This window comes from Engystomops pustulosus, chromosome 4, assembly GCF_040894005.1.
Source record: "Engystomops pustulosus chromosome 4, aEngPut4.maternal, whole genome shotgun sequence".
In the NCBI taxonomy this organism is placed as follows: domain Eukaryota; kingdom Metazoa; phylum Chordata; class Amphibia; order Anura; family Leptodactylidae; genus Engystomops; species Engystomops pustulosus.
Window position 1 is genome coordinate 126,621,670 of NC_092414.1, and position 15,753 is coordinate 126,637,422.

The 15,753-nt window shown below is 39.3% G+C and overlaps 1 protein-coding gene across 26 annotated transcripts in view; it reads right to left on the minus strand.

The window, feature by feature from the left end:
• The window catches only part of CELF2 (CUGBP Elav-like family member 2), a 330,610-nt gene that overhangs the window by 113,730 nt on the left and 201,127 nt on the right, over positions 1 to 15,753 (minus strand). For all 26 annotated transcript variants that reach the window (XM_072147397.1, XM_072147398.1, XM_072147396.1 and 23 more), the window contains exon 3: positions 14,798 to 14,880. In XM_072147397.1, coding sequence (XP_072003498.1) covers positions 14,798 to 14,880 — 83 coding nt within the window. The remainder of the gene's footprint in view (positions 1 to 14,797; positions 14,881 to 15,753) is intronic.

Here is a 15,753-nt window from a genome sequence, read left to right on the forward strand (position 1 = left end):
GCGAGACACAAACACTGATGATAACCCTTTCTTGGAATTGTTGCTCATGATGCAATAACCATTGACTTGAAAATAAATGTGCTCAATAGAATTTAACATCTGTAGTTTCAGGAAAATAACAGGTATCACACAGCTATCATTTTTGTGTTCTTCCTTTTTGAAGTTGAAAATCGAAGGCTTCTTGCAAAAGGGCATCATTAAGTTCTTATTAATTCCATAACACAAAAGCAATCCTTTTAAAACCGCGGCTCTGTAACTTTAAATTACAGAACTAGCTTGGTATTTAATGAGAGATTTAGCACAGCAGGGCATCTGTTAAATTAAGTTGTGCCTTCACATCACAGTGGGGAAACAGGTGTATATTGGTTTAGAATTATGGAAATGTTGACTAATTCTGAAGCTTGTAATCAAAAGGACGGCACCCTGCAATATTTTCTTCCAAGAAATCTGCATTAATCATTTATAACCCCCCCCCCTCTTTATTTTGCGTCCATCATGAAGAAAAAAACAAAACAAATCAAAGACTTTTCCAATGTATTTTGATGTTGACTTTGACAGTAAAAACTTGTGAGCTTAGTAACATGTAGAAAAAATGTTACACAAGATTGCAAAAAAAAAAAGATTCTATTTTTTCTTGCATAGTAGTTAAAATCAAGGAAACTTACATGAAGTTTAGTTTTGAACTTTTACAAAATGACCAACCTGTGTTTTATCATATTGGCTTCAAAAATTGGTTTCAATGGGTTGTCCTATCTAGACTATATTCTCTCTTATCGAGATGTGGGTCTTGTAGCTGGAACACAGATTCTCATTTTCTTGAAGTGGTCACTGGTATTAAGGATGCATTGAGGACCATGTGGTACAATGTGAGTAGCATACAGTAAATCACTATTATGTACTGCTTAATATTGAAAGGGATTTGCAGCCTTCTGTGGCTGTTACATAAAGGACTAACTACATATGTATTAGACAGTTGCTTATTTGTTTTTAAGCTGCATTTTCGCTTCACATTTGTGGACTTCAGAATCAATTCATGGTTTACATTAAGTTGGTCTCAATTCCTAATATCCCCATCTTATGAATCTTATCATGGATTTGATATTATTATGTACATGAGTGGTATCTGACAGTGGCTAATAATGAGAAAATATAAAAGAAAATGCCTTAATGGAAAGACATTCCTAATAGGACACGAAGATCAATTTAGTTAACAGCCTTATCACATGTGAAAAAGATTCCCTAAATGTCTCTATGTGATAAGATCTTGCCTGAAAGTCCACACTAAGGTTTATCATAGGTTCTATTGGTAGATCCTCCTGATATTAACTTAATAAAAACTCAAATGTAATTTAACCCTAACCATAAGATATTATGGTCTGTGACATCATAACGTATCTTAACATATCTAAACATTCCATTTGTTGTGTATAGACACAAAATTCATCAATCTCCATGAAGAAGAAATTCATGTAGTATCCTAAAAACTAGTAGAATGGTAAATTGAAACATTTTAAAGAGACATTCACATTAGATTAATGCCAGACAAACACAACTATTTTGATGTGATTGGCCCAACCATCTTATGCGTTTGGGCATGTCCGGACTTTTCAATAACCACTGAAGGCAAGAGATTTCAACATGCCTGATCTTTTTGTTCTCAGACTATGGTTGTCAGTGGCTTAATCCCCTCTTCCAATTCAGGACACATGCATACCCAGCCAAGCTGTATATGTATGTATATGGGGGAAGGAGGTATAGCTTGTATAATTTATCTAGTGTTATTAATTTATTTAGTGTTATGATTAAAAAAATTCTCACATTGCCCAGTTAGCTTTTTATTTGGCAAAAATTACAATTATAGATCCCTCTAAAATGAGCACAATAAGATTTATAACTGATGTCGATTTATGCATTTTTCTTTTGTAAACATTTCTTAATTATGATTTCAACTTTAACAGTTCATCGCTCATTGATAGAGTCAGAGGATTGAGAGCTCAGATTTTAATTTGAAAAAAGAAAGTTGCCTGGAAGACTATATTTTGCTTTTAGTATTGCTGGTTTGCTACTTTTCTGAAATATTTATTGAGCTGTTATTTACGGGGGTTACATAAGGCATATTGTGAGTAGAGATGGGTGAATTTGTTAAAATTCGATTTGACCCGATTCGCCAAATTTTTGAAAAAATTTGACCCAAATCGAATCAAAACGAATCACGTTAAAAAACAGGTATTTCCTGGCTGCAGAGAGCCTGTAGGGTGTTGTAGAACGTTTTGCCATGCTTAAATATGCATAGGAAGCGTGGTTTGGTCTTCAAACGATGCTGTGTTTTAGTATGACACGCACATGACAGCCGCGGCTCTTAGAATCGCTTCAGTCTTCTCTTCCATGTGCACTTACATAGGCCAACTTCCCCAAATAAGCGAAGCGGGAACGCAGCCTGACAAGGTAACGTCTGTGCCAGCTCGAAAGGACTGAGCTGAGGGCCAAGATCCCACTATAATATCAAAGAGTGCACTCTTTTTACACTGAGTGGCACAATGATATAGTGTGAAGGTGGCATCAGAAGCAGCAAGAGCGGCAGAGTGGCACAATGATATAGTGTGTTGGTGGCATCAAAAGCAGCAGCAGCAGGAGCCCGCAGAGTGGCACAATGATATGGTGCATTGGCGGCATCAGTAGCAGCAGCAGCAGCAGGAGCCCGCAGAGTGGCACAATGATATAGTGTGAAGGTGGCATCAGAAGCAGCAAGAGCGGCAGAGTGGCACAATGATATAGTGTGCTGGTGGCATCAAAAGCAGCAGCAGCAAGAGCCCGCAGTGTGGCACAATGATATAGTGTGAAGGTGGCATCGGTAGCAGCAGGAGCCCGCAGAGTGCCACAATGATATAGTGTTAAGGTGGCATCAGAAGCAGCAAGAGCGGCAGAGTGGCACAATGATATAGTGTGTTGGTGGCATCCGAAGCAGCAGCAGCAGCAGGAGCCCGCAGAGTGCCATAATGATATAGTGTGAGAGTGGCATCAGTAGCAGCAGGAGCCCACAGAGTGGCACAATGATATAGTGTGAAGGTGGCATCAGAAGCAGTAGGAGCCCGCAGAGTGGCACAATGATATAGCGTGAAGGTGGCATCAGAAGCAGCAGAAGCCTGCAGAGTGGCACAATGATATAGTGCTTTGGTGGCATCAGTAGCAGCAGCAGGAGCCCGCAGAGTGGCACAATGATATAGTGTGAAGGTGGCATCAGTAGCAGCAGCAGCAGGAGGAGCCCACAGAGTGGCACAATGATATAGTGTGTTGGTGGCATCAGAAGCAGTAGGATCCTGCAGAGTGGCACAATGATATAGTGTGAAGGTGGCATCAGTAGCAGCAGAAGCCCGCAGAGTGGCACAATGATATAGTGTGAAGGTGGCATCAGTAGCAGCAGCAGCAGGAGGAGCCCACAGAGTGGCAGAATGATATAGTGTGTTGGTGGCATCAGAAGCAGCAGGAGCCCGCAGAGTGGCACAATGATATAGTGTGAAGGCGGCATCAGAAGCAGCAGCAGCAGGAGCCCACAGAGTGGCATAATGATATAGTGTGAAGGTGGCATCAGAAGCAGCAGGAGCCTGCAGAGTGACACCATGATATAGTGTGGAGGTGGCAGACAATTCCAGTCCCTGGTAAAGATGGTAGGAGGCAGATGGTGCAACTAGCAGCAGATGTGTGGCATCAGGTGGGTGGCAGCATCAGAATAGTAGATGAGGCAGGTAGTCATTTCTCAACGTTTGGAGGAGGCGTCATGGCTGATCTAATCTGATGCATTAGGCATTTTAGGCATTGGTGAGTGGGAATCCTGGCCGATCCAAGCCTGATTCATCTTGACAAAGGTCAGTCTCTCCACATTACGGGTGGACAAGCGGGTTCTCCTGGGGGTAACGATGGCCCCCGCTGCACTGAACACCTGCTCTGATGCCACACTACTGGCCAGGCAGGACAGCTTCTCTACTGCAAACTCTGCAAGTTGCGGCCACGCATCAAGTTTGGCTGCCCAGTAGTCCATGGGATCCTCTACCTCAGGTGGTAAAGTGCTGTCCAAGTAGGCCACCACCTGCTGGTGCAGGGTCTGCTTCATGTCCTGCTGCTGCTGCCGGTGGCGGCTGCCCTCCTCACTAGGCGGGTGAAGGAAATTGCTCATTAAGGAATCCAGACTTAAGCGACTGTTGATGGAACTGCTACTGCTCCTACCCCCCCAGCTCCCCACAGCAACCGTGGTAGTAGTACGTGAGCAATGACTGCCAGGAATCCCCCGGTCAGACCTGACAGAGGATGGGCAATGGCGCACATAGGCAACGGCCAACTGTGTGCTCAGTATTTCTCTATAGTATGCCAGTTGTTCCTTCCTCTCAGCAGCAGGAAAAAAGTCCATTTTGGACTGGTAGCGAGGGTCCAAGCAGGTGGAGAGCCAAAAGCCAAATATTGATTTTTAGGCTGTCACTAGTAAGGCAAAGCAGCATGCTGCGGGCCATCAGCACAAGTGACTCTCAGGGACTCCCGGTCTCCATATTCACAGTATACTGCCAAGGTTCTTCTGGGTCATCTGCCTCGTCTTCTAACTCCTCCGGATGCTCCTGCTCCTCCTCTTCTGTCACCAGACTCTGCTTGTGCTCCAATGTCCTCCTCCAGTTCAGCCCCCAGCGGACTCATATGGCCATGAGATGTAGTCTCCACTTCTCCAGTGCCCTGACCAGACAGGTTTTGCAGCATGAGTTCCAGGACATGAAGCAGTGGAATGACGTTATTCATCCCGCAGTTCTGCCAACTGAAAAATAACGTGGCCTCTTCAAAAGGCCTGAGCAAACGGCAGGTGTCACGCATGAGCTGCCAGTGGCTGAAATCAAAGTCACTAAATAGAACTGCTATTTGGGGTATACAGATCCCCCTTATAGAACAACCAGGGATTAGTCCACCAATCGCTACTACAGATGCATGAAAGTCAAACAGATTTCTTCCTATTTGATTTTGTCACTAAATAGAACTGCTATTTGGGGTATACAGATCCCCCTTAAAGAACAACCAGGGATTGGTCCACCAATCGCTACTGCAGATGCATGAAAGTCAAACAGATTTCTTCCTATTTGATTTTGTCACTAAATAGAACTGCTATTTGGGGTATACAGATCCCCCTTAAAGAACAACCAGGGATTGGTCCACCAATCGCTACTGCAGATGCATGAAAGTCAAACAGATTTCTTCCTATTTGATTTTGTCACAAAATAGAACTGCTATTTGGGGTATATAGAACCCCCTTAGAGAACAGCGAGGGATTGCAGCAAGAATCACACAGCACAATAGCAGCAGCTGGACGCTACAACATGAAGTGTGAAGTGCTGAGATAGAAAATGGCTGGATTTTATCACATAAGCCTGCCGGTCGCTGATTGGTTACAGGTCTGCAGATGTCATCGGGGGTGTTCCTTTCTCCTTCCCAGAGTTCTCTGCCCTATGTAACACGTTGTTCTTGTGCCCATTTAGCAGAAACATGAGGGGAAAAAACCAACTTCGTTCCCGCGAATCAACATAAACTTCGGCTTCGTGGCGAATCGAATTTTTCCTGAAATTCTAACCGAAGTTAGAATCATTAGAATTGATTCGCCCATCTCTAATTGTGAGGTAAGTAACTTGCTGTAGGAGGATATTTGTTACCTAATGACTTTCAGCTGTTTTTTTAAAGTGGAATTCAGCCAAACCAATGTCAGAAGACTATATTGACCCAACTTGCACTTCTCAAAAGTAGAAAGTTGCAATATTCTTTAGGTTATAAGACCCTTTTGTACCACAGATTTTAAGACTATAGTGAAATGTATTTTTCTATGAATTTACACTGAGTGATGTATTGGTCCATGGTATGGGTATGGTATGGAATCTTTATTCATAACTCCTTCCCTTCCTTCCCGTTGTCCTCAATATACCTAGTAAGAGACAATCGGAAAAACTTACTAAAAAGTAACATTTATTAAGATGAGAATTTGAAACTGTAGAAGTAAATGAAAAGCTGATGAGAAGTAATGGATTTGATAAAAAATACTTTATGAAAAACAGAGTGCATTGACAGAGGATTAAAAAGGATATGACAATGAATATGATTCATTTCAAAAGACTTTGGAATATCAGAGTACATAACGTTTTCCCTCATTTGTGAGAACATGAAAGCTCTGAAAACTGAAAATGTTAACACATGGCGAGCCTCCTGAAAGGAATCAACAATATCCCCTGTATGTGAATATCTCAGCGGGAAGTCAAGATAAATTCATGAAAATGATATTGAGGCTCGGAAATGGTATTATATTAATAAACATATAATTTATTCTAAAGAAATAAATTGCATCTGTGACATCAAATCTCATAATGAAGTCCTATCATCTGTCACATATAGCACTTCATCCAGACTTGCTGCAACTTTACTTGTTTATCTCAGAAATTAAAACTCTTCTAGAAGATATCACATTTTTAAAGAGAACCTGTCACCATAGTAATGCAATAATACACCACAATAATGTGCATTGCAGACAGCATGTTATAGAGCAGAGCTGACTGAGATTCATTTTACTGGGTAGGATTCAGTATCGTTTGTATTTTATACACTTAAAAGTAATTCTCTTTTCCTTTTCTTAATAACCCTAGTTTTCCAGTACATACAAGGTAGTGAGTATTACTTTATTTAGTTATTTCTTTCAATCTTTTCTTGTAACTTAGGCCATGTGATCTCAGTGTGACCTGATACAATTACTTGTTTGTGTATCTGACAGGAAGTCTCTTTCTCACTTCCTGCTCAAGGACTATACCACACAGACTCTCCACAGAGGGGAGTACAAAAGTTATCATAGCTACTGCTGATGACGAGTTTATGTTACAAACTAATAAGGATGGAATAACAGCCCAGGAAAATGTAGTTAGAAGGGTTATTGCATGGTCTTCAAGCAGACAGAGACAATCTCTATACAATCTCTAGCTGCCATGTGATGGTCTCCAGATTCATTAGGCAATATGGGAGACATTACAGCGGTGGGGAAATGTAAAAGTATGATGGACTATGATTTTGTGTTTTTTTCTCACACATTCTGCACTTCTGATTTACATTACTCAATTACTATCTCCATATAGAAAGGAAAGGTATGGTCAAAGGTAGGCAATCTCTTTAATGAACAAAAGGGATGATCAATATGGTAAACTTCTGCATACCATGTACAGAATACGTGCATGGCATTTATTAAAAAACTATGAGCAAAGATGAGCAATCCAGGCCTATATGATGCAGTGGTTTGGGAGGAAAATGCCCCTTACATCCAAATCCATCACAGAATAGATTATCAAATCATACCACAGAGCACAAAAATGATCCCCACTAAATATTAAGAAATGGATTTGCACTATTGATTCTCAAGCTTTTAATTTATCTAAAAATAACATAAATCTCAAGTGAGACAATTAAGTAAACATGTTTTGATACAATGACATATACAATAAGAGTGCTTTCACCATGATTAAGGAAAAGAACAAGGGATAATAATGACAAGTAAACATGCATACAGCATATTTTATAGCTCCGATTGTTGTCTCTTGTCATTCTAAATCCCCATTCAGTTTTTTACAGCATCCTCAAAAGGCTTAGCATAAGAAGATATAAAAAGAAAAAGACAAAGACTTGTTTGCAACCTACAGTACATAAGGGCTTTGCATGTGAATTTCTAGTCTGGTTTGTTTCATCCTTGGGGTCTAGTTTTGCTAAAACATTTTTTTTGCATTGATTTGATTTTGTTCTGTTTTACAAAATTCAGTAGAAAGCTCTTTACACACTATGGCTACTATGGCTCATTTGGTGGGCTGCCGTTCCTAGACTGGTAAAACAGCACACCCTGCTTAAAGGGGCACACCTCTGACACAAAAACCCATGATGATATAAATAAATGAATACAACAATACTCAATTTCATTAGTCACAAAATTGAGCTTAAATAGTTTGATGTTATGATTTACAAAATTTATGGCCTCTTTAAAGTAGGTGGAGTTATCACTAAGATGGCCACCACTGGAAACTACATGTTCCATGATCCTTTAGTTCTCAGTAACTCCTCCTCCCTCTTATGCTCTGCTCCCAGTGATAATGTAACAGACTTTCCTGCTCTTTTACCATAGTAATGACGTGTAACTGCCATCACCACAACACCGGCCATACTGGATGCACTGCAACCAACCGACTACAACCAGGCAGGTGCAGGACATGTGATGTGGACATGTGACCAGTGGCCATCTTCTCTCCTGTGTATGCTCTGTAAAGGACCGCGCGGAGGAAATTAACAGACTGATTAAAGGGCCAGTAGCATTTTTAATTCTTCATCATAGTGTACGTCAGCAGCATTTTTCTGATAAGGGGAGGAAAATTTTTAATACATCTAATTACACATTAGCTTATATTTTAATGACCGATTTCTATATGAATTATGCTTATTCCTGGAATACCCCTTTAAAAAGTTCTGCTGCATTAAATATTCTACAAAGATTTAAGAGACCATGTTTATAAGTAATGAAGTTTCATTATTAAATATAGATTTTTTGTTTATATACAATATATCATTATGATTATACAGAACAATGTTCACTACTACTTATCGAAATATAATACAAATGCTAACCTGTTAAACAATGTACTAAATTATACTCGAAAAGCTGCATTTGATAATCAGTTAATTGTCAATCTTGCTGACATCCCTAAAGCTGACAAAATTAGAAAACCCTTAAGCTCTCAAGAAAATATTAGCTACCCCCAGAGTCCAGTGGTATCTGATAGGAGTTAATGCCCTGCTCCCAATACAAAACCCACAAAGCCACAGCTGAATATACATGTGTTAGGGCAGTGATGGCTAACCTATGGCACTGGTGCCAGAGGTGGCACTCGGAGCCCTTTCTGTGGGCACTCAGGCCATCACCAGAGATGACTCCAGGTATCTTCCTGCAGTCACAGACAGCCCAGGACTTGCTGTGCACAGAGCTATATTAAAGTGACAGCTCTACCTGGGACTATTTTCTGCTTGATTGGTGTCCTCAGGGGCTGGTATCAATGAAAACTGTGACAGAGAAGGGAGTATAAATCACATATTCAATTTCTGTGTTGGCACTTTGCGATAAATAAGCGGGTCTTTGTTGTAGTTTGGGCACTCGGCCTCTAAAAGGTTCGCCATCACTGTGTTAGGGGATAGCTGTATGGGCTATACAGCGAACAGCTATTGAAAGTGTGTGGCTAATGTTCTGTAAATGCAATGCAGTACAACAGAAATGAAAAGAAAATACTTAAAGACTACTTAAAACATTATCTATGTGTACACTGTATATGAAGAGGACATTTGGAAATTTAAAGTATAGTTCTGGGTGTAGGCAGACGTTAGATGAAAATAGATTATTTGAAGGATTCCCTATAAACTATCTAAGATTTTCTCGTGGTTTTGATCAATATTCTTTTTTAATATAAACCGTAAAAGGTGAACATTTACAAGATATCACCATAAAAAAATCTAGAAGGCAATGATTTAAATCTCATGTATGGTAGATAATGAGTCTCTGTCGGGAACAGATGTGGGGAACACAATTCTAGGCAATATACTTTGGTGTTGTGTTTATATGGATATAATGGGTAATTGCTAGGGAATGCTGTCATATAATTCATCTAATCTCTTGGAGAACTACAGATCCTTAAGAGTATTCATTTACTATACTGTATCCTCTATAAAATTTTGTAGCACATAGGAACTGCAAGTCAAAACTTGAACCATGCAGCAGGTAAAAATTTGTTGCTTCACCTTCATTATCAGTATCCAGAAAATGTCCCAGATACTAAACACCCACTAGTAAAAGTACCTGTAAATATATATAACTCCAGTTTACCAAATATCTTATTCTATCAACTTCACCCGGAAGCTACCTGCATAGATTATACAATCTCCTGTTTCTTAACATTGTAATTATACAGATCCATGCACCCTCTAGTGTTGTTGATCAAATTATACACACTGAGCTAAAGAGAATTCTTGCCTTGACATGGTTTTGTGCTCTTATTACAAAAAGTTCCCTAAAGATGCTAATTCCTTCAGATCTGAGCCTGCTTACTCTATATAGTCCAATATACTGTATACAAAATGTTAAATAGTCGTACTGCTCCTTCTGAGTGAGAGGATGAGCAGATTCTACTCTACTTTCAATGTGCAATTTACCAGAGGCTAGTAGTCTTCAGGCAGGTAGTCTTCACACACCTGTTCTGAGACAACTAAAGTTTTACAGACTCTGGACCTCATTTATCAAAACTGTTCTAGTTGCTCATCGTAAACCAATCATATCTCAGCTTTCATTTTAGAAACTGCTGTGGGAAAATGAAGGTCGCCATGGCTGCCATGAGCATTTAGAACTGTTTTACTCTCATTTTCGATTTTTTTGATAAATCCCTTTTTGACTATTATTTTCAATCTTACCTACGATCTGTACAATTCAAATGAAAAACAAACTGCAATCTTACAGGATGGGAAAAATATATTGGTTTCATACAAACACCCATGAAGTGAGCTTAGCTTTTATAACAGCATCATCAAGTTGTTTGGCACTCAGGATAGCACTTTTGGACATGGCAGTCTTTGCCTTCTCTTCACATTTAAGTACAATCTTTATCTCCACATCCCCCGCTTCTCCTATTTGATTTTAGCATATACAGTGACCCCCCTTTAATTAACTCATGTGTAGTACAACCCACTCCAAGCAAACCCATAGATTTTCTTTCTTCCAATACCATCCAAAAACTTTAATCTTGTTCTGGCAGAGCCATTCTTAAGTTAATGTGGAGGGATGATATGGGTTTTTATGCTGAAAGGCACAAAGGCCTTGTACTGAAGTTGAATTTATTTGGAAATCATAAATCCCTTCACCTTTAGTAAGGCCCCCTTCAAGCTTCAAAAAAACAGCCTAAACACATAATGCTAGCCCCCCCCCCATGTTTCAAGGTGTGTATGTCAATTGTTGAGTGTTGGCTTTGGGCCAAAATACCCTTTGGAATTATGGCCAAAATGTGCAACTTTGGCCTTATCAGACCATAACACATTTGCGCATTTGCTTTTGGCAAACATGAAGTAGGTTTTGGCAAAACATACACAGTCGTTTATAAGAGAAGGTTCCTTTCTTGCCACCCTTTTCGGCATCTTAGGCATGAGGATTGTTGTCTTGTGCAGAAATGACTGCAGCTCCTTTAATGTTGCTGTAGCCTCCTGGCTACATCACAGACCAAATTGGTCAATTTTCCTAGATTTGTGAGGAACATACAGTTCTTGGAAATGTCAATGTTTAACCACATTGGGGCATATGTATCATAGTTTTTCTGCTGCCAGTTTTTCAAGATTCCTGAAGTTGGCCTACCCAATCATTGCACTGTATCTTATGTTTTTCCCTTTGTGATGTGTTGCTTGTTTAGTCTCAACATTGCGGCTTTTACATAACAGAAAACTGGCATTTAAGGGGGGTTTGTAGATTTTTTATACACTATACACGTTTAACACCAGTTTTCTTTGATTCGGTTAATGTGGGGGGGCTGCTTGAACTTTTGAACTTTCATTTTTTGTTCATTTATTCAAAACAAAAGCAGCACAAACAAAAATTTGAGCAGCACAAACCAGCACAAACGTAGCCGAATTCTTCTGCACCAGTTTGGTTTGGTTTGGGCAATGTGGGGGGGCTGGTTGACCTCTGATGACCTCTGGAAACTTTCATTAATATCTTTAAAACAATAGCGGCACAAACGAAAATTTCTGCTGCACAAACCAGCACAAATGTAGCACAAACGTTTGACACCAATTTTGTTTGATTTGAACAAGGTGGGGGGGGGGCAACTTCACTCAGGTGAAGTCAGTATGGGGATGAACAAGGAAGAGGGAAATGACAGATGAAATGGCTACAAGCAAAATAAGGTCAATGGACAGGAAAGTATCAATGCTAGATATGATATATGTATATATATCATATATATGTATATATATGTATATATATATATATATACATATATATATATATATATATATATATACATACATTTATAAATATGAAGTGTGAACTTATTCTGGCACACAGGAAATCCCAGAGGGATTCTCAACTTGTGTTGACAGGGGTCAAAATATTTTCTTTCCAGTTTCTTTTTAGAACTAAAAACTGATGAGAGACAAGTAGAGAATGGCATTTACCATTTGTTTCTATATCTCTGCTATGCTGGCACTGCATGTGAGACCAATATTGTAATACTGCAGGACTAAGAAAACCTCTCGGTGCATTTTTGTTGTCTAGATGATAATTATTCTCCGAGGGAAAGTGTCAGGTTTTAATATCTCAAAGGCTTACTAACCCAATTAATGCAGCTCATGCTAAATTATCCAATTAAATGATACTGTGCATAGCATCTATTCTGAAAGACTGCCACATTTATTTACTTAGCGGCTACTGGTCATGATACAAATGAACAGAGATGCTACCCATGGATTGCATGGTGCAATATTTGCTCAATATCAGCATCAGTAATCTTGGAAGCAATGACTGTAATTTTAGTGAGGTATACTGACACTGGAAGGCACAATTGGACACTATCTGGGGAATCAAACAATTTAATATTTATGCTAGAGGCTATTTAAGAAAAATGATGTGTCAAAAACAATGAATATATGTCAGGAATCAGGATCATTATTATATTTAGATTGACAAGAAGCATTCCCATTCTACCTTCCTTGTCATAATAATCTTTTTCACTTAAAGGTGTAAATTCATATACACACATACATATAAACATTTATTACATTTTGTATGGACTATAATGGTCAATGGAACAAAATGTAAGTATAGTGGTAAATTTTGTACATGCAATACTGTACTTGATATTAAAGTTTGCATAAAATGAACGGATCAAGCTGACACTTTGGGGCACATTTACTTATCCGGTCCAGTCGCGATCCAGCGGCGCGTTCTCCGACACTGATTTAGGTTCTGCCGGGATTCACTAAGGTTGTGCGCCCGATGTCCACTAGGTGTCGCTGCTGCGCTGAAGTCCGCCGGAATTCACCTCCTCCGTCTTGGTGTATGTGAGTGTATTTTCCGAATCCATCGGGTTTTCCAACGGCGATTTCTGTCACGTGAAAGCCGGCGCCGATGCGCCACAATCCTATCGCGTGCGCCAAAATCCCGGGGCAGTTCGCCGCAAATCGGAAAAATCTGGGAAACCCGTCGGAAAAACGTGATTCGGACCCTTAATAAATGTGCCCCAATATGTGTTGCTTAGTGTAGAGTCAACTAAGGAACTAAAGTGAGGATCCTTGTGTCTCGCAGTATTCTCTGCATTGGACACATAACAATGGGGGAAGATAAAAGTTTTGCAGAGTAGAGGTACACTAGCCAGTCCTCTGATGCACCAAGTTTAGCATTGATTAATCTGATGTAGTTTAAGTCTGGGGAGTTACACTTCATGCCATCTATTAATTGGTCACATTTACACAAGAAAAATGTTTTTCACAATTGTGGGTAATTCACTAAATTGTTAGTGCACTGACCTTTTCTCATGAGGCCACACCTCAATTTTTGAGATCATACCCCTTTTATCATACTAGTTGGAAAAGTGTCTAAAATGTATTTAAAAGTGTCTTACAATGTTGACAGAATTATGTCATAAAAAATAAGATATAGAAAAATTTTGTAAGTTATTTTTGCTAATTAAATGTGTAAAAAATTATATCTTCCAATTCCATAAATACACATTTGTATATGTTACTTATGGGGTCTGGATCTTGAACCCACTGCAAGTTTTTATTTTTTAGAGCATAGTGTATCTTCAAATTTTCCAGGCTACCCTTGATGATGTCAGGCTATTAAAGTCTATACTAATATAGTGGAATTCATTGTAAGGCCCCGTTGGGCCAATATACCCTATTTACTTATTTTGGTGTCCATATGTTTCCTGTGACAGAGGCCCCCTGCCTTAATTATTCCTAGGCCCTATGCACACAAACATAATCATGGCTGTAATCTGGCCGCAGCAGCTCACTACCGCCATTCTGGTCAATACCACCTGGTCTGGCCTGCACAGCATAACATAGGCCATGTCCCATGTCCTATGCGCCCGCTCACCTTTCTTTGGGGGGTGGGGGTTGCTCACCCCCCTCTTCTTCATCCGATCGTGTGGTATGCTTGCATGAGGCCTTACTTTTATGATCCATTTCTTTGATGGGAAACCCTGCTGCACACTATCTTCCTGCTGCTATTTGTCCAGCCAAAAAACAAAACTTTAATGATTCTTTTAAGAATGGTCCTAATAGTTGCACTTTTTTCTTACACTTTCCAAAACTTTGTTTAGCATTGAGACTGATCTACATGTACAGTTCATTATTTAAAGACAGAAAGGTTATAGTTATAGTTTGAAAGAATGAAGATTTCTAAAAATTCAATACACATCAGCCACAAAAAAACACTGAAAGGAGACTGGATTATACCAGTGAGGTACTGAAGTAATGTTTGTTTCCCAGATAAAGCCTAAAGTACATTCACTGTATTGTACATAAAGCCATCTGACTGAGACAATTAAGGGATTAGCCCAACTCCATCGTAAGTCCATTCCATCGCTGCCCAGTCACTAGAAGCAGCACACACTTCATCATGTACTCATTGGCTATTTGGAAAGAGAGCTTTTCCCTAGCAATAAACTGAACAAATAAATGACATTTAATCATGACACCATGTCAAGGAGAAGAAGAATGTACTCACCCCAGGTAAAGTTTTAATATTGTGCAATGCGTTCTGTGCTTCCAGTGCTGCTTTTCTTGTATAAAACGTTACAAAACAACAACCTGCAGATCAGAAAAAGAGGGATTAGCAAATGCCCTAAAACAGACATAGGTTAGAACGATGATATATTACGGGTCTGGTGAATGAAGGGATTTATAAGCCCTTCTATTGCTGACAACAAATAGTTACTCTGGCATTCTTCTACTACAATATCTGGAGACATTGAATGACAAGGGATGCAAGTAAATGTACTCCCTATTGGTGTCACAATGATAAAATTGGACTTTGTGGAGTTTTGTATAATAGTAGGAATGGTCACTCAGCAGAGGACTATACTTTGCGTTGGCACAAGTTTTGATACATCACCTTAGTATCTATCATGAGAGACATAGCAGCACCGATAGTGGGTGTTAAAGATGAGTGTTTGCTGCCCTATTCAGAAAACACCCACTATGCATGAAGAGGTCTCATCCCTATAACCCTAAAGAAAATTATTTCAAGTAATGTATGCTCACATGAATCAGCACAAACATGAACTTAGTATGCTCTTGGTACTCAGGTTTAAATATGACATTTTGGTTTATATTTTCATTCCAGATTTTCTAAAAACACTGCTTGTAAAACAATAGTTTGGGTTACTCATATAGTTGAAACTCGTGATTCATTACAATCATTATACACTCTTGATCATAGCTTCTAATTGATTCATTTTGTGAATAAATATCAATCTGTCAGTAATTTTCCAAGCGCAATCAATTAAGAAACAACCTTTATACAATTCATCTATTAGCTATCAAGGTCACTCAATATTCTTAGAATTCTGTACAGGTAAGTTTATTAATAATATATACCTGATATTTATTAAAAACACTCTATAGTTGATATTGGTAAAATATGGCTCTTGAACAGCCAAGTCTCTAAATTCAGGTTTTTTT